Consider the following 19,181-nt stretch of genomic DNA (forward strand, 5'->3'; position numbering starts at 1 on the left):
ACTGTCTTGAACATATATCAACCATTTTCTTTCTGTATAACTTTTTATGTTAATGAACATTAATACTAGTAGTTTTGTATGGAAAAATATCCGTATAATTTTTTTAACGGTACAACCTTTAAGATTTTTAAAGATTATAGATATTTGTGGAATATCTATTTTACTGACCAATATATATATATGCGTGTGTGCATTACATTTATGTTATTTAGTTATATATAATACAGTTAATTACAACACACTCTTCCACAGTTACCATGTTTTAATGGTCCTGAGATTTTTTTTTTAGTTTTATTATGGCTTCTTCTTCTTCATTGCGTTGCGTTTGGCCTCTTTTGTCTTTTTTTTAATTTCCTCCAATTTTAAACTTTTCAGTTCAATTTTTGTTATAAAGTCCGGCTTTTCGTAACTATAGATACAATTTAAATTCAATCTAGTACAATTGCTGCAATGAGGCTTTTCCTCTGAACACTTCTTTTTCCTTAATCTGCAAATCCAGCACCCAGTTCTTGATCTGGAACCTTGGGAAGTATGTCGTGTGGAATTATTAGTAGCGGTAGTATATGTGCCATTATTACTTGGGTTTTTACGGTTGCTGTTGTTTCCAACTGCCTTACATTTATCGTCTTTCCCATTTTCCAAAGGGGCTTGATGTTGTAGCAATTCTGCTGCTGTTAATAAAGTCTCGACGCCTTCTATATCTTTAGTTCCTAATTCGTTTTTGTTATCGTTTTCATTGTTACTACCATTATCTATAGTATTATTTTGCAATTTCAATTTTTTAAAGGGAAGATAATGAATATCCTTTCCAAATTCATTTTGTGCAGTACTAGTATTGCCAACAACCTGTTTCCCTATATTTCTAGACCTTTTTCTTCTAGTATTGGTTGTTTTATTTCTAGTAGTTTTATTTTTGGGGGCTAGATTGGTTGATGTATTGCTAAGGCTTAAAATTTTGTTATACTGGGCAGTTGCAGAGCTATTCCTATCTTTAGCGCTGGTAGGCAAAGTCGGTGTGTTACCTGAAAGCAGGGATGATTTGTTATTCCCCATTACAGGCGAAGATGAACTTGTTACACTTTGCGATTGCAGTAGGTTCGAAGATGATGCGGTTTGTGTAGTATTTCCTAGACTAGAGTTTGTGATATCAAAGCCATTTGTAGAAGTGTTATAAATATTAGCAGTTGACGTGGTATTCAATTGAAAAGAATTATGCTGTGTAAACAAGGAAGATTTCATATTTGAAATAATGGTAGCACCTAAAATTTCCTCTTCATTATCAAGAGAATCATGAAATTCTAAATTTGATGATGTGGATGTAGGCGGCTGCATATAAGCAACTGCAGAATTAGTGTTCGTTGCTCGCTTTAAAGTTTTTTCGTTAGACATAGATGTCAATTCACTAGAACTTAATAATCTTGATTTAGTTTCCTCCAATTTAGTTAGTGGTTGGAAAACATGATGTCTAAAAGTTGTATCCTCATTGATGGCGTTATCGGCTGTATTTATTACTGAATGTGTGGTATTATCATTAGAAAGAATCAAACCTTGCGAAAATCTATCATCCCTACTTATTACTGGGCTATTATTTATGCTACTATCTGGATTTATCATAACAAATAAATTTCTGTTTTTGCTACTTTGCTTTTTATTTTTATTATCAAAGGAGTTAATTTCCACTTTTTCGTCCATGATGTGACGACTATCCCGACTGACCCTTATGTTTTTATGTTCAATATTGCTGTTATTTAGAAAAACGTTATTATGGTTAATTGGCTTTATTATATTTGACATAGCTGAAGAGGAGGACATTGAAATTAGGTTTGTTTTTACTGAACTGCTGTCATCATTCGCAATAACATCAATACCATGTGTAGACTCTTCCAATTGAGATTCATTGTATTCGCTGCCTGGTCTAATAAAAGTGCTTGAAGACGGAGCAAAAATTCTAATTTTATGATCTAGTGGTAAATCGGTAGAAACATATGGATCAGTTAGTTTTTTACAACTGTTTATATGTATTCGCTTGGGAGTTAATTCATTGCAATTGAATTTATTATTAATTATTAAGTTATTGGAGTTTATATTATTATCATTACTATTGTGTGTAGTATGAGTATGAGTATTATTATTATTATTATTATTATTATTATTATTATTATTATTATTATTATTATTATTATTATTATTATTATTATTATTATTATTATGAATACCATGAGAATTATTATTACTATTATCTAAATATTCTGAAGTAGTGGCAATACTAGTATTTCCATTGTTTTCTTTTTGGTTTTTAGTCTTGCTTTTTATTATTTTTATATATCTATCAGTTATGGGCAGATTAGTTGTCTGGTTATTATCACTAGTAATATCGATATCATTGGAATATTCCCTTTTTCTAATATTTGAAGGTGTACCTAAAGTTTGTATCAAAGGCGTACTAGGTGGTTTTAATGTATTGTAATCTGTTTCAATTGTATTATCCATATTAGAAATGCTAATACCTTTCATTTTACAATTTGAGTTATTTGAACAAAACACACTTTTCTTGATTAATGCTTGTGGAAATGGTGATAATGATTTCCCCCTCTGTATTGGTGAATTATTTAAAATTTTGTAGTCAGATACAATATTGGTATTCATAGTGGAGCTATCGGGAATGGATGTGTCAATAAAATCTTTGATTTTTTCTTTTCTTAGTAGCTCACTAATACCAGGCAAAGACAAGCCACCATGATTAGTATTATTGGCAGCAATGATGCTATTGTTTATATTATTTTCTGTAGTAGGAATGCTCCTTACATAACTAACTGTCTGCTTTTTTTGTTGTTGTATATGCTGTTGGTAATTTTTATTGACAGTATGATTATGACTAGCGGTAGGTGTAGAATTAAATTTATCCAAGATAGGAGCCAATACAATATTCCTAGATTCATTCTGATTAACTTTTGCATTTGGGGAAGTTAGGGGGCTAACAACTGGAGTATTAAAAGGGGCTTTTGTTGGTTTAGCAACATTAGGTAATCTGTCAGAAAGTAAAGATAATACATGTGATTTTTGATTGTAATTACTTTGGACTGAAGATATATTATACGATGACAGTACGTCTGCAGTTTTAATGCTATAGTTAATAGTAGTTTTGACATTGCAATCGCCATTTTCATTTTTGTCCTCATCTCCATCCTCTTCCTCTTCGTCATTATACTCTTCTTCTCCTGTCTCAACCTGCTCACTTTCATTACGCCTTTCTAATACCATCCCAAAGTTTTTATTGCCTCTACAATTTTCTTCTTCCTTGTCGTACTTTTCCATTGTTTCTGATTCTTCAGGACTCTGAGTAGTCATATTTTCTTTATTGTCAGCATCAGCATTGTTAGCATAATTCAGTGCAGAAGAAGATGGAAGTTGGACACCAACCTTCATATATTCTAGTACTTTATTTTTACAATTTCTTATTTTAACCGCTTATATATATATTATTCAATGATATATTGTCAATTTAGGTTTCTCTTGATAAACAGGATAAATTGAAGGGTTAAAGAGATGGTTAATCCTTTTATTATTATTATTATTATTTTGATATTTATCTTGATCTATCGCTTCTTTTAGTATTATTATCCAAATTCTATATTTATAAACATGTACATATATACCTTTTTATTTTTATTATTTTTTTTTTTTTTATTTTTTTTTATTTATTTAGTTATTTATTTGTCTATTTGAAGTTGAGAATTATGTTTATTCTTGGAATGAACGTTACTAGCTATAGTGTTGTAATATCCCAACTTTATGTTTATAAACTAATATGAAATTACTTCTAATTAAAGTAAGATAAAATAAAAACAAAAAAGAAAAAAGAAGCTATTTCTAATAACAGTTCCTGTATTTTCCTTTATTGATCAACTTTGTTGCTCCTTCATTTTTTTTTTTTTTTTTTTTTTTTTTTTTTTTTTGTCTCCTTTCCATTTAAATTTTTTTTCTACCATGATTTCTGAAGATTAATTGTATATTTTGACAGCGGTTAAATTTATATGTATACATTTTTTTAGCTTGCTGCATCTGTTTCTCAAGAAAACTTTTTTGCATATTTGGTAAATATTGTCTACAAGGAAAAAAAAAACCCAAAAAAGCCGCCCAAGTTTTATTTTTTATTTTTTATTTTTATTTTTTATTTTTTATTTTTTATTTATTATTTTTTATTTTATTTTTAAGTATATTGTATTTCATTTTATTTTTAATTTTTGACATGAATTGGTAGGTAAAAATATATTTGTTTACAGCCATTGTTATTGACCATCAATGGTTTAGTGGTAAAATCTCAGTTTCCCATACTGAGGCCCCGGGTTCGATTCCCGGTTGACGCATTTTCTTACATTTTAAGAACTCTTTTTTTTCCCCCCCTAGTCTATTTTTGTTTAGATTGTTTAAAAACAAATTGGTAATAAATCATAGGGGGGGCGACATTAGTAGTAAGAATTAAAAGATATCTAGAAGACCGAGGACAACTGAGACATTGATTATTGAATATGTGATCCAAAATAAGTGAAAGAATTATTGATTTGTGGAAGGAGAGTGCTTCTTCTCCCTTTGAGTCCACCATTGAAAATATAAGATAAAAAATAACATAAAAATATAAAAAAAAATAAGGATAAAAGATCGAGATTACAACCATTAACACCAGCTTAGAATCCAAAAACTTTCATAAAGTTTCTCAACGAGATAGAAACTAACAAAAACCCACCTTTGTGACAATATAAAATCACAGACAGGTAAATAGGGATCCTATCTTTTCTTGTGCTTTTTTTCTTTTTTAGTAACTGTTTTGCTTGGATTTAACTTTGCGTCTATACTAAACATATTATTTGAAAAATAAAAATAAAAATAAAAATAAAAATAAACAGCGGGGGACCCTTTGTATTTTCATTTTTAGCATAAGCGTACAAAATGATATATTAATCAAAGGGGTTATGCCCGGGTAAAGCAAAAGAGAAAAACGCGAAGGCGCGTGAGAAAAAAAAAAAAAAAAAAAAAAAATTACAGAAAAAACACTCTGAAAAGGCGATAAAAATATACAATTTTTTCTTAAGTGATACAAAAATTATTTTAAAATAAACGCTGCTTGTATATTAAATAAAATAAAAAAATCTTGTGCATGCTTTTCTCTGGATACTAAAAATATTGTTTATAAAATATAATTCTTCTGTTTTGTGGGCAAAAAAAAAAAAAAAATAAAAAAAAAAAAGAAAAAAAAAAAAAAGAAAAAAAAAAATATTGAAAATCAAAAAAAAATAAAAATTAAACAACAATGAAATTAAACTAAGCAAAAACTTACAACACCGCTATTATTTACTATTACCACTATCATTAGAATTTTTAAAACCATTACTTTCTTCAACTTTTTTCCCCCCCTCATACCTCTAACCTTTGATTTATTCTAAACACTTTTTTTTTTTTTTTTTTAAAAAAGCTAAATTATACACAACACCAGCTATAAAAACCATTAAAAATTTTTAGAAAAGGGTGGGGCTTTATTTTTACCTTTTCTTTTTTAATACTACTATTATTATTACATCTATTTTTTGTTGTATTCAGGTTTATCATATTTCATTGGCAAATCTAAAAGGAACTAGTTAGACAAACAGAAAATAGAAGATAAAGAAAGAAAATACATTCGTTAAGGCCACACATATTAATATACCCTATATATATTTTGTTATAGGTATCTGTATTTATTTTTACATTCGCATTTATTTATTTTCCTTATTTTTTTTTTTTTTTCTTTACAAGAAATCATTAAACGGAGCATACTACCAAGAGGGACAAAGAAGACAAGTAAAAATTTAATATATTAGTAAATTCGAAAATCAATAAGCAATTAAATAAATGTCTGTTGAATATCCAGCGAGATTTTATTATCATTATAACAATAACAATAGTAGTTGTACCACTTCCATTAATACTGATATCAAGAGTAATAATAACACCAGTTCAGTAGAAACTGTAACGAAAGAGAAAAATATAATATTATTACAGCAGCAAACAAGAGAAAAAGAGAAAAAGGAAGATCAAAATACACAAAGATTAGTGTATTTAAATGCTTTTTCAGATAGTAGAAGTTTCATAAAGCAAGAAAACCATAGTAACATTAATTTGGCTCCAAATTCTAATATAGTTAAGCAACCAGAGTGCCACATCAAAGATCCAACCATCACCATTGGTACTATAATTAATAATAATATCAGCGATACTAATCATATAAATAATAATATTATTACTAATAACACTGTTAAAAAAATACTATTAACTATACAGGGTCACACACCACATACTTCAGACTCTTCTTTCGCTACGACTACATCATCATCGTCATCAAGTATGGAGAGAGAAAGGCAACAACAGCAGCATCAATTGGAAGATATTGACAACCAAAATACTATAAGTAGCCCAACTTCTATAGAAAGCATTCTTGTGCCCAATAACACTAATACTAATACTAATACTGGTGGTGATACAATTAATTCAAATAACGGTATAAACACTACTTTAAACAATTGTACCCGCAATCATAATAATAATAATAATAATAATAATAATAATAATAATAATAATACTACTACTGCTACTAATAATAATAAGAATACTCCTGTTATTAATAGTGCAACAACAATTAACAACAATATAATGGGTACTGATTATAAGGACAGGAAAACTGGGAAAATCAATATTCTGCCGAATACTACTTCAAATGGCACTTTAAGAAATCATCCCTTTTATATTAAAAACAATAACAACAACATTGATAGCAGTAGCGGGATCAATAGTACCAACACGGATATTATAAATATAAAAAATAAAGTTAATGCTTATAATATAAAGCATTTTACTGGAAAAAATAACAATACTGGCAATACTAATATTAAGATAAATAATATTCCCACCTATTTTAATAATAATCATAATAACAGCAATATCAATAACAATAACCTTAATAGCAAGGCTGTGCAACATAAAAAGAGCGCTGAGCTTACAGATAATGAAGTTGTGCAATATTCTGTGTTGAATACTACTACTACAACAAATAGTACATCATCCGATGATAATGAAAGCTTTACTGGGATAATTGGCCATAACGAAATTAACAATAAAAATAATTTAGATATACCTGCTGTTAATACTGCTACTGCTACTGCCACTGCTCCTTCTCTTCTTTCTTCTCCCCCTCCTACCGCTGCCGCTACTAATACCACCACCACCACCACCACCACCATCAACAACAATAACAACAACAACAAGAACAACAATTATAATACCATGAATAACGTGAATGATAATAACGATAACAATGCTGTAGTGATGGATACGGAAAGTTTGTCAGATACAGGATCTTATTTTACAAGCGATAAAGATACTGGTGTATTATTAAATAAAACTATCAGCAGAAATATTATTCCGAAGAAGAAACAACAGCCTAATATTAAAAAGAAAAGACATAGCGATATAAATATCAACCATAATATTTACAATAACAATAATGGTAGCAATAGCAGAAGATCTACTGGAATTTTTTCCACCACCTCAATGCCTGGTTCACAATCTGTTAATAATAATGCAACTCCCAATATACGACAACCACCCTTTTTTTCACACAAACATTCACAGATTATACCTGTTGGTGATAGTGCGGAAACTTTTCATAATAGCAATACTAATATTGTTAGCACTAATAATTACAATACCGACAGCACCAGCAGTGGTAGTGGCAGTACAGACAATTTGTTGGGAAGCAAACATCGCCACCACCGAGTAAACGACGATAATTTGAAAAGATCAGAACTGGCTTCTAAGGAAATAAGGAAGATGAGACAATCTTTATTATTAAAAAGAAATACCCGTTTACATAACCATCATAATGCAAATGACAAAAAAAACAGAAAGAACTATGGCAACAGTTTATTGGATGATGATCGTGTGCTAGTGGGAAACAGAGTTAGTGAAGGGCATGTTAATTTTACTATTGCATATAATATGTTAACTGGTATTAGAGTGGCAGTTAGCCGATGTTCAGGTATTATGAAACCACTAACTAACACCGATTTTAAATTAACGAAAAAACTAGTTTTTGATTATCATGGCAATGAATCAACACCAAGCTCACAATATGCATTTAAATTTAAAGATTATTCCCCGGAGGTGTTTAGAGAGTTAAGGTGCTTGTTTGGAATTGACCCGGCCGATTATTTGATGTCCTTAACATCCAAATATATTTTAAGTGAATTGAATTCGCCAGGTAAAAGTGGCTCTTTTTTCTATTTTAGTAGAGATTACAAGTACATAATCAAAACTATTCATCATTCGGAACATCGGCACTTACGCAAGACTTTAAAAAATTATTATAATCATGTCAAAGAAAACCCAAATACATTGATTTCTCAATTTTATGGGTTACACAGAGTTAAAATGCCATTTTCGTACAAGAATCAAATTAAACATAGGAAAATATATTTTTTGGTTATGAATAATTTATTTGCACCTCATTTGGACATACATGCATCTTACGATTTGAAGGGTAGTACATGGGGTAGGTTGACACCTACGGAAAGTCATCCTAATATTTATAACGAAAATGACGATGACACAAACCGACCCGTTTTAAAAGATTTGAACTGGATTAACTCCAATATGCACATAGAGTTTGGGCCTTTAAAGAAACAAAAGTTTTTAGAGCAATTGCGCAAAGACGTAACACTATTGAGTAAATTAAATATCATGGACTATTCCTTATTACTCGGCATTCATGATATGGATAGGGGTAATGATTTATTGAATTTAGATGATGGTAATGAAAATTATAATGATAACATACAAAAGGGACATGCACCGTTAACAAAGAGTGGCAACAACAATAATAACAACGCGAGAGTGGATAATAGCCATGCTTTTGGATTACATTATTTCCAGCAGTATGAGGGTGGCATAAGATCTAGTGATAAATTAGATCATGATACAAATAAGATATATTTTATAGGGATAATCGACTGTTTGACAAATTACAATATAATCAAGAGGTTGGAAACATTTATTAGAAGTATTAACCATGATTTAAGCGAAGTTAGTGCTATACCACCAAAAGCTTATTCTGATAGATTTTATACATTTATTTCCAAGTCAATTGAACCATCGCCATCAATTAGTACAAGCACTAGTGAGAACGTATCATGATGGTGATTATTATATTAAAATATAATAGTTTATGTTGAAATTGTTTTCTTATGTATTTATCTCTGATATTTTTTTTTTTTTTTTTTTTTTTTTTTTTTTTTTCTTTTTTTAGATACACTCTGTTATATATAATTAACTTATTTTTATATCGGTTTAATATTATATATATTGTAATAATTATAGCAAATAATTTTTACGAATAAAACGGATGAGGCTGTGCGTATCTGAATAAGCAAGCAAAAATAAAAAGGCGTAAAAAAAGGCTTGTAGAAATTCTAAAAAAAAGCCTTGCTTTTTTCATTGTTTGTTGTACGACTGTCACTTAGGATAGAAAGCAGTGGCCAAGGGGTCACAATCGGAGGCAACTGCGGGGCAGCAACATCGGCTTTTTTTTTTTTAGAATTTCCACTTTTTTTTTAACAAGGAAAAAAAAAAAAAAAAAAAGTCATAAACATCAATGAACAAACATATATAAAAGAAATGCTTGTCAAAGGCGGATCCTTTTAAACTCACGAAAAAAAAAAATAAAAAAAAAAAAAAAAATACTCATATCAACAAAATAAAAACTAGGGTTTAGCCTGACTTAAGACAATAATATTATATAATACTTCAAAAATACTAATGAGTTATCACAATCAACAAGGATATTATCAACAAGGTCCACCACAACAAGTATATTATCAACAAGGACCTCCTCAAGGATATTATCAACAAGGCCCACCACAGCCAGTTTATGTCCAACAAGCTCCTCCTCCTCAACAGGGAGATGATTGTTGTGGGACCTGTTTGAAGGTGATGTGTTGTTGCTGTTTATTAGAAATGTTATGTGGTGGCTTATAATTTTAAATTTAACAGCTATAATTCATAAAATATTACGGACATTCTGAAGAAATCTATATATATCTATATCTATACCTAACTCTTTGAACATATTTTATAAACGGGCAGATCATATTATTGAGATAGAAATATGTTTTTGGTTGCATAATTACACACATAGGTTTGTGGAACGTGTTGCATAATTCTGATAAAATCAAAACGAAACTAACAAAACTAACCAAAAAAAAAAAAAAAAAAAAAAAAAAAAAAAAAAATACACGCTATATAAAAGCTAATCGATTGTTCTTTATTTTTATTTTTAGAAAACTTAATTTACTCTGTATAAGAATTATATTTATAAAAGTAATGATGCTAATAATATTTTTAATATATTTTTATTTTTGAACGTTATGAACATTATTACAGCTTTTTTGTAAGTCCTTCTTATTATGCCTCTAATGAGGATAAATATGATTCGTTTGAAAACATTGAACACGGGAATTGGTAATTAGCAAAGTGTTTACTTATCAACTTCTTACTCTATTGTACTTTTTAAATTTAGGTTATTTTACTTCGCTTGAGATAGCTGGAAACTCATATACATATATATATATATAATTTATAGTATGATTACACTTCATTGGGGATAGATCTTGAATTGATCAATGAACTGTTTTATTGCAAATGTGTGTCTCTGGACGACCCATTCCATACCTTTTTTACCTTACTTTTTATCTATCCTTTTAAAAATATCTACTCACAATTACATACTCAATAATTGCCTCCTAGCATGAATTTATACTTTCTGTTTATATATATAATATATTTTTTGTCTACATTAACTTTAATTTATTTTTCATTTCCTGTGGTGTTTTACAGTAGTGTATAATATGGTCGCTTCTTATAAATAAGTTTTTAGTATTGATCAGTCTCTAGAACGCAGACTGTTATGAAGTAGAATTGTGTGTGTCACGTTTTATACGAGATGCAAGTACTTCCGAGAATACGGAGAAGACCGAACATACGGAGATCGCCGCAAGAAGGAAAATATGCCCAGCGGACAACGAAGAAACATTAGAAAAAGTTAATACAAACATAAGGAAAAAGGTGAAAATAAATCATATATAAAGAGATGATTTATTTAGAAAGTTGATTATGAAATAGATGAGTTATATAGTTTTATTAGTTAAAAATATATAAAAGATCAAGCAACAAACTATTACATCTGCCTTGATATAAATAGCAAAGTATCAAATCTGTTTACTAACCCTGCCCCTCTCAGTATATCCTCTCTGCGACATAACACAGACAAGAAACTGCTCGTGTAGCTCAGTGGTTAGAGCTTCGTGCTTATAGAAACATTCCAATTCGGAAGCTTCTGTGTATAACATCTTTCAGATTGTATCTGATGGTCTCTGTTAAGGAGTATAAAGCAACGCGACCGTCGTGGGTTCGAACCCCACCTCGAGCACTTTCTTTTTGGAATTTTTTTTTTAAATTCTACAAGGTTTATTTACTCTTTTTTTTTTTTTTGTATATATATATATTTTTTTTTTTCTTTCTTGTATTTGTATTCGTACAATTTATAAAAATGGTACTCATCAAAAAAAGGAAAAAAATTTTTTTCTAGTAAAAAAATATTACCTGGATTATAGAACATTTTATCAGCATTCATTATAGTTGCACTCATTTTATAATCTGCTCATTATTGCAAAAAGGAAAAAGAATTTTAAATAAAATAAAATAGAATAAAATAAAAAAAAAAAAAAAAAATAACAGATATGGCCGTGAAGAAATCCAAGAATAATAATAAACACAACAGCAACAATAAGAAAAACAATGGTCACACTAATGACAACTTTACTCCCGAAGAAAGATTACAAGCCGTTGTTTTAACGGATTCTTTTCAGACGAGATTTATGCCGTTAACCAATGATAAGCCAAGATGCCTATTACCTTTGGCTAACCAACCACTATTAGAATATACCTTGGAGTTCTTAGCTAAGGCCAATGTCGTGAATGAAGTCTATTTGGTATGTGCATCGCATGCTGATCAGATTAAAAAATATATAATGGAAAGCAAATGGAGTTTGCCATGGTCACCTTTCAAAGTCAATACAATCATGTCATTAGAAAGCAGAAGTGTAGGTGATGCTATGAGAGACATCGACAACAGGGGTATCATTACTGGTGATTTTATATTGGTTTCTGGTGATTTAGTCACCAATATGAATTTTGAAAATTTTTTGAATTTTCACAAGCAACAAAAAAATGTTGACAAGGACCACATAGTTACCATGTGCTTAGCTGAGTGTTCTCAGTTTGATAGGCTAAGAGGACAACAGCCTGCAGCATTTATAATGGACAAGAGCAACAATCGATGCTTGTATTATCAGGAGATCCCTAAGGCTAGTTGTCCCAAGAAACTGAAAACTAGCGTTAACCTTGACCCCGAAATTTTGGAGGGTGTTGCTGAATTTGTTTTACGCAATGATTTAGTTGATTGCTTTGTTGATATTTGTTCTCCTCAAGTTCCTGCCATTTTCCAGGAAAACTTTGATTACGAATTTCTGAGAAGGGATTTTGTCAAGGGTGTTTTAAGCAGTGATTTGCTGAAAAAACATATTTATTCTTATATCACAGGAAATGCTAACAGTAACGGTAACAGCAGCAACAATAATAATGAGTATTGTGCCAGAGTAGAAAGCTGGTCTTCATATGATATGATTTCACAGGATTTACTTAATAGAAGTTGCTATCCATTGGTTTTAGAAGCTAATTTATTAAATGACCAAACTTATTCATATGAAATGCCACACATTTATAAGGAAAATAACGTTATCTTGGCACAATCTTGCAAAATTGACAAGAATACGGCAATTGGTAGTAACACCAAAATTGGTCATGGCACTTTTATTGAAAATAGTATTATTGGCAGAAATGTAACCATTGGAGATAATGTTAAGATTATAAACAGTTACATATGGGATAATGCTGTTGTGGAGGATAATTGTATCGTTTATCATTCCATTTTGGCCTATAATGTGAAGCTAGGCTGTAATGTCGAATTAAAAGATGGCTGTGTTATTGGATTTAATTGTGTAATTGATTCTGATAAAGTTATTCCAAAAGGTACAAAATTAGCTTTGAAACCTGTTACCAAATACTCAAAAAAAAATGCATTTATGGATGATTTACGCGATGGTGAAGGTTCTAGCGATGATGTTTCAAGCGACGATGAAGATTTTAGTGAGGACATAGCCAGTGATTCAAGTAGTGCTACTACTACTAATACGGCTAAAGTTTCCGACCTAAAACTATTGTCTTTAGAAATAATTGGTAAAAATGGCCAAGGTTATATCTATAATAGTGATAATGATGACGATGATGATGACGACGATGACGATGACGATGACGACGATGATGAGCAAATTACTGATAAGTCGATTAAAAATACTTTGTGTTATCAAATGGACGAATTATACTTGAGTGATAGTAATCTATCTGGAGGTTCCAACAGCATGAAACGTATTAGAAGGAAAAAGAAGAGAACCATGTCTACTACAAGCTATGTTACCGAGGATGAGTACATTAGCGATGATGTTGAAGACGGGGATGATGATGACGAAGATTTTAATAAAGAGGCTATTGACACTATAGAGAGAAGTATGGAAAATAACCATGATTTAGATACTGCAATGTTAGAGATGAATACTTTAAGAATGAGTATGAATGTTACATACCACGAAGTTAGATTGGCCACTGTTCAGGCGATGATGAAACGGGTGTATAATTTTGTTATGACAGGTACTTTGAAGCCCAAAGAAGCTGTAGTTAAAGTTTTTGCTCATTGGGGTGCTTTATTTAAAAGAGAAGCTTTTGATGAGGATGAATTTGTTGATTTAATGAATATAATAATGAATGATTGTGAACAAGTATTTAGTTCCGTTTCTTCTGCTGGTAGTGGAGTAAAACCACCTCCAGGATTCGAAATTAAGGCTGATTTCATATTATTCAATTGCTTTAATATTCTATATGATTTAGATATTTTGGAGGAGGAAATTATTTACAAATGGTGGGATTTATTGAATAAAGATAATGGTCAATCTAGGGAGGTTAATAGATTGGTTACCAAATGGATCGAATGGTTAAAGACTGCAGAAGAGGAAGAAGAAGAAGAGGAAGAAGAAGAGGAGGAAGAAGATAATGAGAATGGAGCTACAGAGAAGTGATGAGATAAAGGATTGGTAGTGATTATCTTTTTTTTTTTTTTTTTTTTTCTCTTTGCTTTTTGTATTTTTAACTTTTTTGTCTGCTAAATTCCAAATCAATATTTATATTTATTTCATGTATAATTAAACCCTTCTATCATTAGTTTTATGGTTTTTTCTTCCCCGGTGTCATTCATAATTTTGATATTTTATATTAAAATGCTTTGCTATCAATTTCTCTTTGCGAGTTACGTATAAAATGATATCACCAAGGCAAACTCGAAATTTAAAAAAAAAAAAAAAAAAAAACAAACATTGTTTCGGGTAAGTTATGTAAGAAAATAACTCATGACAATATAATTTTTGTCCAGACTTTTCTTTTTTCTTTTCTTTTTAGTATTTTAGAGATGAAATCATTGTGTACGGTTTTAGAATTGTACATATCAAATTAAATTTTTAGTATAATCTCACGTACAATTTATTATCGTTATTATTTCCATATCATTTTTATTTCCAGTTAGATAATTATCTCTTACATCCATTCTTGCTTCACCACTTTTCACCCCTCCCTTCTCCAAATTAAAAAAAAAAAAAGAAAAACGATTTAGATTTGCTTTTTTTTTTTTTTTTTTTTTTTCTCTTTCTTTTTTTATTTATTTATTTATTTTTTTTTTTTTTTTTTTTTTTTTGATATATATGTGATTAATCAGTAACTCTCTACACAAGTATAATCACACGCACCTGTATTCATCACATAACGCAAAGTGTTATAGACTTATTCCATAAACTTTTTCTTTTTTCTACGAGAAAAATTGAACAATCAGAAACACAAAACATACAAGGCTGACGTAGAACAAAAATGCAAACCTTAAAATGTGTAGTTGTTGGCGATGGTGCCGTTGGTAAAACATGTCTATTGATTTCGTACACAACAAATCAGTTCCCGGCTGATTACGTTCCAACTGTGTTCGATAATTATGCTGTTACAGTTATGATTGGTGACGAACCATATACTTTAGGTTTATTTGATACCGCTGGACAAGAAGATTATGATAGATTGAGACCATTATCTTATCCTTCCACTGATGTTTTTTTAGTTTGTTTCAGTGTTATATCTCCACCATCCTTTGAAAATGTTAAAGAAAAATGGTTCCCAGAGGTACACCACCATTGCCCTGGTGTTCCATGTTTGATTGTTGGTACCCAAGTGGATTTAAGAGATGACAAAGTCATTATTGAAAGATTACAGAGACAAAGACTTCGCCCCATTACTAGAGAACAAGGTGAGAGATTAGCCAGAGAATTAAAAGCTGTTAAATATGTGGAGTGTTCCGCTTTAACTCAACGTGGATTAAAAAATGTTTTTGACGAAGCCATTGTAGCAGCTTTAGAGCCACCCACCATCAAAAAGAGTAAGAAGTGTACCATTTTGTAAAGAGACTAAAACCAAAAAGACCAAAAATTAAAAACTAAAGAGACATTCTCAACAATTCCCCCCCTATCCCTTATTTCTAATAGTTTTTCTTTTTCTTTTTCTTTTTCTTTTTCTTTTTCTTTTTTCTTTTTTTTTTTCTTCCATATTTTTATATATTTATTTTTTTAATATTTTATTTTAATTTACTGCTCCGATATTATTACTGCTACTGCTAGTGCTATTTATTTATAACGTTTAATTGAAGTTTTTTCCCATATAACTGACCCACATAGTGACAGTTAGATAACACCCTTCGTCCAACTGCTCATGCCACTTATTTCACTGTGTAACTTTTTTTTTATTTCTTATTATTCACAATAATATCCTTATCTATTGGTATATATTTATATGTTACACACTTAGGCGTTTACCGATCAGTATGACAAGGAAAATAGAAACTTCCTTAGTGTCCATATACCAAATATGAGCATCAAACACTTTCAAATATAAGCTCTTTTATATCTTAAAGTTGTAATATTTAAAACTACAGAAAAGAAAAAGCAGCTAAAAGTTGTATACAGAGATCTTATGGCCATATTTTATTTTACTTATGGCACTGCTTGTATTGCTGATAATAAAACTATTATTATAATACAGCTCAAGTTTATATTTTGACTAAAATGTTATAGCCGGGTAAAACCATAGCATTAAAGTGTTGTATTTTTTTTTTTTCTTTTTTCTTTTTCTTTTTTCTTTTTCTTTTTCTTTTTCTTTTTCTTTTTTTCTTTTTCCTTTTTCCTTTTTTTTTTTTTTTTTTTTTTTTTTTTGTTTGGTTTCCATTCCTTCGTTCGCTTTTTGATTTTAATTATCACCGCTATTATTGTTACAGAGTGGCGACTTTACATATATCATTATTTTGCTACCACATGCTATTAGGTTCAGAATTTCTAAAAATTCCAGGATAAAGACAGAATATACATTTAAAGGCCAAATAAGAAAGGATATTATAATGACTCAAGTGTTTAACAATCACCGTTCAGATACCTTATTTTTGGGCGGAGAAAAAATCTCAGGTGATGATGTTCGTAACCAAAATGTCTTAGCCGCATTGGCTGTTGCAAATGTCGTCAAGTCTTCATTAGGTCCAGTTGGTTTAGATAAAATGCTAGTCGATGACATTGGTGATTTCACAGTTACTAACGATGGTGCCACTATATTATCACTTTTAGATGTTCAGCATCCGGCTGGTAAAATTTTGGTTGAATTGGCCCAGCAACAAGACCGTGAGGTAGGAGATGGTACCACAAGTGTAGTTATTATTGCTAGTGAATTATTAAAAAGAGCTAATGAATTAGTAAAAAATAAAATCCATCCTACAACTATTATTACTGGTTACAGGGTTGCGTTAAGAGAAGCTATCAGATACGTTAATGAAGTTTTGAATGTTAGCGTTGACAATCTAAGTAAAGAAACCATGGTTAATATTGCCAAGACTAGTATGTCTTCTAAGATTATTGGTAGTGATTCCGAGTTTTTCAGTAATATGGTCGTTGATGCCTTGTATGCTGTTAAGACCACTAATTCTAAAAACGAAGTCAAGTATCCAGTCAAAGCTGTTAATATTCTAAAAGCGCACGGAAAATCGTCCGTAGAATCAGTTTTAGTGAATGGTTATGCATTGAATTGTACGGTTGCATCCCAAGCTATGCCTAAAAGGATTTCCAACGCTGGAAGTACTGTTAAAATTGCTTGCTTAGATATAAATCTTCAAAAAGCTAGGATGGCTATGGGTGTCCAAATAAACATTGATGATCCAGAACAATTGGAGTTGATCCGTAAGAGGGAAAGTGATATTGTCATTGAGCGTGTTAAGAGAATTATAAACGCAGGTGCAAATGTTGTATTAACCACAAAGGGAATCGATGATTTGTGCCTAAAAGAATTTGTAGAGGCTAAAATTATGGCCGTTAGACGTTGTAAAAAGGAGGATTTGAGAAGAATTGCTAAAGCTACTGGCGCTACTCTCGTTTCTTCGATGAGTAATTTGGAAGGTGATGAGGTTTTTGAATCTAGTTATTTAGGTTCATGCCAAGAAGTTGTCCAAACCAGATTCAGTGAAGATGAATGTATTTTAATTAAAGGCACATCTAAACACTCTTCTTCATCTATTATATTGAGGGGTCCAAATGATTATTCATTGGATGAAATGGAACGTTCTTTACATGATTCTCTATGCGTCGTTAAAAGAACTTTAGAAAGTGGCAATGTCGTACCGGGTGGTGGTTGTGTGGAAACTGCTTTGAATATATATTTGGACAATTTTGCCACTAGTGTCGGATCTAGAGAACAATTGGCTATTGCTGAATTTGCTGCGAGTTTGTTAGTTATTCCCAAGACATTGGCCGTTAATGCCGCTAAGGATTCCAGTGATTTAATTGCCAAATTGAGATCCTATCATGCTGCCAGTCAAAAGGCGCAGTTAGAGGATGTTAAAAGGAGAAGATATAAGAATTACGGGTTGGACTTAGTAAAAGGTAAGATCGTAGATGAAATCCAAGCAGGTGTTTTAGAACCCACTATGAGTAAAGTGAAATCGTTAAAATCCGCCTTAGAAGCTTGCGTAGCAATATTGAGAATCGATACTATTATTAATGTTGACCCTGAACCCCCAAAAGAAGATCCGCATGGTCATCATTAATATATATATATATTATTGTTTTTATGTTGGTCTCAAGCTGTATATGAATAAATAGAGTTAGATTATGTATACTTATTTTATTGTTAGCCTAGCTCTTTTGCCTTTGTCTTTTGTAATGCTAAGAACATCAAATCAGTTGTATGAATTTAAAAGGGTTTAAAGATTAAAAAAAGAAAAAAAAAAATAAACATTCATCCAGCAGAATGCCAGTAAGTTAAGCTATTATATATATATATATATATGTATTTGTGTATATGTATGTCTATAACGCTTTGAATTGCGAATTGAAAGTAAAGTTATTTTGTACTTTACTGGCTGATAAATTAACATTCTCCTTTTGTGTGAGTGAAATGGCGGTATTCTTTTTTATTTTCTTTCAAAAAAATGGTCGTTTATGAATTAAAAAAGTTTTTGGGGTGTCGTTTATATAATTACTAAGTCAATGAATGAGGGTTTATTGCCATTTTGTTTTTTTTTTTTTTTTTTCTTTCACAAATCGTTTGTTGGTTTTTTTCGTTTATAAAAAAAAATAAAGGGAAATAACAAACGAAGCTAATACATCCCTATTACATCAGGCAGATCATTCGTTTATGCCTAGGATAGATACGAACAAAGATACTAAACTAATTTAACATTCTTTCACCTAGCATTTTGGCTCATTTTATCTTATGTCTTTACATGTATACAATTCACACAAGTAATATTTTAAATATCAGTGTCGCATAGAGGATTTATTTTTGTACAGCCAAAGAGCAGAAAACAAAATGAAAATGAAATAGAAAAGAAAAGAAAAGAAAAAAGGAAGAAAAAAAAAAAA

General features: G+C 30.4%; 6 protein-coding genes and 2 non-coding genes across 8 annotated transcripts; 7 read left to right on the plus strand and 1 right to left on the minus strand.

Annotated features, from left to right (window-relative positions):
• Positions 1-294: 294 nt before the first annotated feature.
• Positions 295-3,426, minus strand: UME6 (DNA-binding transcriptional regulator UME6; the record flags this gene model as incomplete). Its single annotated transcript, XM_046080925.1, has 1 exon — positions 295-3,426. One exon carries the CDS (start codon positions 3,424-3,426, stop codon positions 295-297), a length of 3,132 nt encoding a protein of 1,043 aa, XP_045936003.1.
• Positions 3,427-4,296: 870 nt separating this feature from the next.
• Positions 4,297-4,367, plus strand: SCDLUD_001887. The gene has a single exon. It is a non-coding gene; the product is annotated as a tRNA-Gly (tRNA).
• A 1,519-nt stretch (positions 4,368-5,886) lies between these two features.
• On the plus strand, positions 5,887-9,222 carry MSS4 (1-phosphatidylinositol-4-phosphate 5-kinase; the record flags this gene model as incomplete). Its single annotated transcript, XM_046080924.1, has 1 exon — positions 5,887-9,222. One exon carries the CDS (start codon positions 5,887-5,889, stop codon positions 9,220-9,222), a length of 3,336 nt encoding a protein of 1,111 aa, XP_045936004.1.
• Positions 9,223-9,843: 621 nt separating this feature from the next.
• On the plus strand, positions 9,844-10,062 carry CPP2 (cysteine-rich palmitoylated domain-containing protein CPP2; the record flags this gene model as incomplete). The annotated part of the gene is made up of 1 exon (XM_046076885.1): positions 9,844-10,062. One exon carries the CDS (start codon positions 9,844-9,846, stop codon positions 10,060-10,062), a length of 219 nt encoding a protein of 72 aa, XP_045936005.1.
• A 1,297-nt stretch (positions 10,063-11,359) lies between these two features.
• SCDLUD_001890 lies at positions 11,360-11,512 on the plus strand. The gene is made up of 2 exons: positions 11,360-11,397; positions 11,476-11,512. It is a non-coding gene; the product is annotated as a tRNA-Ile (tRNA).
• A 310-nt stretch (positions 11,513-11,822) lies between these two features.
• On the plus strand, positions 11,823-14,273 carry GCD6 (translation initiation factor eIF2B catalytic subunit epsilon; the record flags this gene model as incomplete). The annotated part of the gene is made up of 1 exon (XM_046080923.1): positions 11,823-14,273. The coding sequence occupies one exon, from the start codon at positions 11,823-11,825 to the stop codon at positions 14,271-14,273; it is 2,451 nt and encodes an 816-aa protein (XP_045936006.1).
• An 838-nt stretch (positions 14,274-15,111) lies between these two features.
• On the plus strand, positions 15,112-15,687 carry CDC42 (Rho family GTPase CDC42; the record flags this gene model as incomplete). Its single annotated transcript, XM_046080922.1, has 1 exon — positions 15,112-15,687. One exon carries the CDS (start codon positions 15,112-15,114, stop codon positions 15,685-15,687), a length of 576 nt encoding a protein of 191 aa, XP_045936007.1.
• A 988-nt stretch (positions 15,688-16,675) lies between these two features.
• TCP1 (chaperonin-containing T-complex alpha subunit TCP1) lies at positions 16,676-18,364 on the plus strand (the record flags this gene model as incomplete). Its single annotated transcript, XM_046080921.1, has 1 exon — positions 16,676-18,364. The coding sequence occupies one exon, from the start codon at positions 16,676-16,678 to the stop codon at positions 18,362-18,364; it is 1,689 nt and encodes a 562-aa protein (XP_045936008.1).
• Between the last annotated feature and the right edge of the window lie 817 nt (positions 18,365-19,181).

Source organism: Saccharomycodes ludwigii, chromosome II (genome assembly GCF_020623625.1).
Source record: "Saccharomycodes ludwigii strain NBRC 1722 chromosome II, whole genome shotgun sequence".
In the NCBI taxonomy this organism is placed as follows: domain Eukaryota; kingdom Fungi; phylum Ascomycota; class Saccharomycetes; order Saccharomycodales; family Saccharomycodaceae; genus Saccharomycodes; species Saccharomycodes ludwigii.